This window comes from Typha angustifolia, chromosome 11 (genome assembly GCF_048772165.1).
Source record: "Typha angustifolia cultivar Huaian chromosome 11, ASM4877216v1, whole genome shotgun sequence".
In the NCBI taxonomy this organism is placed as follows: domain Eukaryota; kingdom Viridiplantae; phylum Streptophyta; class Magnoliopsida; order Poales; family Typhaceae; genus Typha; species Typha angustifolia.
In genome coordinates this window covers 14,080,548-14,084,593 of record NC_133249.1, presented here as the reverse complement: position 1 = coordinate 14,084,593, position 4,046 = coordinate 14,080,548, and the positions used below count along the sequence as shown (strand labels likewise).

Below are 4,046 nucleotides of genomic sequence, written 5' to 3'. Positions count from 1 at the left end.
AAAGGCCCAACAATAGAAGTCCAGTTGATATTACTAAGTCCTAGTAGTCCTTTTAACCTCCTTTCTAAGGTTCTCTATGTTTATCTGGCACTATGAAATGCATCATAATTCATAAATATACAAACAAAAAAAGATTAAGGCATTAAAGCAAATTAATCAACAACATAACAGTCGTCAGAGTTGGTAGTACCCAAGATGACTGGATGCCTTCACCCAGAGGAACAAAACAAGACATCCTGATCCCATCCTCCCTAAATAGACCCTAAACCCTATTAAAACTTTTGAAAAGAAGAAACTAGTAATTAATCTAATTAGCGGAGTCATTAGCCATGTAATTAGTGACAGCCTTGGTCCCCTCCGAGATGGCATGCTTCCCGAGCTCCCCGGGCAGCACCAACCTCACCGCATTCTGTATCTCCCTCGACGTCAGCGTCGCCTTCCCGTTATACTTCGACAGCCTCGCCGCCTCGCCGGCGAGCCGCTCGAACATGTCGGCCATCATCATGTCGAGCACCACCATTGCCTGCGCCGACACCGACAGCTCTGGGTGCACCTGCTTCAGTACGCTGAACACGTACCTCTTGTACCCTCCTACTCCGCCATTACTACTATCTCCTACACCACCAATCCTCCTCTTCCTCCTCCTCTTGCCTTCTGCCCCGCTGACCTTCTTTGCTTGTGGTTCCTCCACCTTCTTGGGTGTTTGAGGCTCTTCACTTGCTTTCTTGTTGCTCTTCTCCTCATCGGCCTTCTCCTTCACCTTAGGTTCTTTTTCTTTACGAGTAGTATTACCATCTTCTACCTCATCCTCCATGCGCATGTCTTTGGTTGTTTTAGGTTCTTCTTGATCATTCTCCTTCTCCTTGGTTTCTTGTTCCTTGTCAGCCTTACCACCTTCTTCTACTTCGGGCTCTTCTACACTTTTCTTCTCGGTTTCCCGTGCCTCGTTAGTCTTGCCAACTTCGACTTCTACCTCCTTGTGCATGTCGTTGGTTGTTTTGGGCTCTTCTTTATCCTCATTAGTTTTGCCATCTTCTACTTCCAACTCCTTGTCCTCCACCACCACTTCATGTACGACCTTGGAGTCGTTAACGGCTTCTTCTTCTCCTTCTTCTACGACGGCGACCTTGACGGTCTCCTTCACCACCTTAGTTGTGGTCTTGTAGATTCTGCCCACCATCCTCTTCTTCCGCTTTGGAGCCATTAAGATTTCTTCTTCGCTTGCTCGTTTGGTTTCTAAGACGAAATATTCTGGAACAGAGTATGACAAAGTTGTGATTAATTTGTAAGCGGGAATGGGGGGCTTCAGCGGTTGACATCTGGAAGTGAACGTGTCGAGGAGATAGGAGAGTGGATGTGTGACGTGGGAGTAGATTTCGGGACAGTGGGAAATGAAGACGGAGAACTATATAAAGAATTAAACTTGGCCAATAAAAGATCACCTTTAGAATTGGAGACCAAAATTTAAATAAATTTATATTAAATTTGTATTTAACATGCCGTGTTTACAACTATTTATAATTTACACTCTATATCTTTAATATTGTTAAAAAATATCCTTATGTTTTATAGAACATTTATATTTAAAGAAAAGAAAGAGAAATTTTTAGTGAACCAAATTATCCTTTACATACTTCTGAAATGAACCCATTGCCTTTCTTCTCTTTCTCAATTACCAGCAACGACCCACCCCTTTCCAGCAGCACACCAGACACCACTACCACCTTTCTCTATTACAAGATTCTAACTTTAAATCCCTATGGATCCTAACCTTCTCCAACTAGCAACAGAAATGCCGGCCTTCTCCGACAAGCTACCTGTGCATGACCAAAAAGGATCGCAACCCTTCTCTTCCTTTTGTCACACAGACAGCAATCAATCCAGGAATCTGAGAGGGTACTTGGCGATGCTTATTTTTATTCTTCCTTCTCGTAGACTTTGGATATGATATCATCTAATCTTCGCATTGATGTCACCATCTCTTCCCCTTCCAATCCATCTCCCTCCTTCCATGATCTCAGCGTCATCCTCGACCTCTCTCCGCTTCTTCGTCACCTTCACCACTATAGCAGGCCCCATCGCCATCGAGGAGGAGAACAGTGGAGCCGGATAGCCATCCGATACTCATGAAGACTCCAGCGATGGCAATGAATATGTTGGCGAAGGTCTTGAGGTGAGAGGAGAGGTAATAACTCCGAGATTCCAAGTAGAATTATCCCTTAAAATTAACTATACTAATAATACCTCTTGGTGGAAAGGAAACAGGTTGGAGAAGTACCCATTTTTATTTTTTGACGGGGATTTTGATCAGTTTGCTACTTCTTATGATTATGGCTCAGGAAGAGAGTATAATCTTATCATACTCCAGAAGAAAGAAGAACGAAAACACGTCGCAATAAAATGAAACATTTACTTTTATGCTATCTATGATCTATCTAAACGATGCTACTATATTTCTTATAAATGTTTAATAAAATATATGCCTTAATTTGTAACTATTCAAAATATAGAGCGTCAGGACAAAGGCTTCTCCCTGAATTTTTTTTATAATTTAGAACAAAACTTGAATGTGGTCGTTGCCTACAAGTTAATTTGGTAAAAGTTGCAACCATCCTTAGTTGACCTAAACCAAATTCTTTAGACAATATGATGCCATCTAATCCGATCCAGTGGAGTAGAAGTACAGAATACAGAAAATTACAATTATTGGAAGTTGATCAGTTAAATCAATTTGCTTTCTGCAACTCAACGTAACCTACAGTATTCGTTTAATTTATTATAGAATGTGAAGAAGAGTTAATGCCTACCAAATCTTCCATGTTATAAGGAAATCTCACCTTAATGATGGATGGAAAAAAAGATATATAATGGTGATGTCTACTTAATAGGAACATTGTTAGAATCTACAACTAAGTTATACAGCTTGTCACATGAGGCATACATGTGATATACTTTTTCTCTTAGTGTAGTGCATGTTAATGTTCCTTTTGTTGGAATTTTGGGAGAATTTAATTTGGTAAACAAAGAAAGCAAATGATATTATGACATACTTTTGATCATTAGATTTCCTACTAATAGTTCATAAGACTAGTTATTTTGGGGAGATAATAGTATACCTTCATTTCCACCAATTCCACAGTTAATATCTAACTATATATACTCAACAAATTTTTTACATCTGTCTATGTCTGCCTCAATGTATATTATGTCTATTTCATACCAGCTAATAATACACATAAAATACAGCTACTTTTAATAAAATATTATTGAAATGGGAAAATATATTTGACCCCTTATCATTCAGTCAAATTCTAAAGTGTCTTTCTGAAATTTTATTTATGCTATTCTCAACCTCCTTGTGGTTTTGAATCTATTTAAACTATTAAATTTGTGATCAAAAGATTTTCTATTAAAATTGCTAAACTTTTAATCATTTTATCCTTAGAAATTTTATAATAAATAAGCATACGACAAAAAGCTTTTTCACAAAAAAAAAAAAAAGGAAATCACTTTCTTAATTAGTGGTTGATTAAAATAAAAAACATATCAAGTTTTCTATTTTGTCACTTATGCCCAATTTACAATTTCGTTGCTTATTAAAATTTGTTCCTATTTTTTCTTTGAGAGAGAAGTTTGCTAGGCATTTAATATAGTGTAACCCTTTTTTTTACTAAACTATATCATTATGTCTCTAAAAAAAACTAGGATGATAATAAATATTTACTCTCTCACATATATATTAATGAACTACATAAAATAACTATAAATTAGTCTATTTAATTAAAAATTTACTATCTTGTCGACATGAACTAATGAATGTTTACTAATTAATATAAGTAAAACTATGAATTATGTAAATTAACTACGATCTACACTAAATAAAACTGTGAAATTTGTAAAAATACAATGTGTGTGTAAATCACCCCTAATTAGTTGATGTAAAATAGATAAAGACATATTGGTCTTTTTACATATAGATTAAAACTATGTAAGTGACACAAAATAAAACTAGAGACTTAAAATTATAACCTATCCATAGGGGTATA

The 4,046-nt window shown here is 36.6% G+C and overlaps 1 protein-coding gene across 1 annotated transcript; it reads right to left on the bottom strand.

Moving 5' to 3' along the window:
- Positions 1 to 216: 216 nt before the first annotated feature.
- Positions 217 to 1,373, bottom strand: LOC140770964 (uncharacterized). Its single transcript, XM_073112303.1, has one exon. The coding sequence runs from the start codon at positions 1,202 to 1,204 to the stop codon at positions 308 to 310; it is 897 nt and encodes a 298-aa protein (XP_072968404.1). The 5' UTR covers positions 1,205 to 1,373; the 3' UTR covers positions 217 to 307.
- Between the last annotated feature and the right edge of the window lie 2,673 nt (positions 1,374 to 4,046).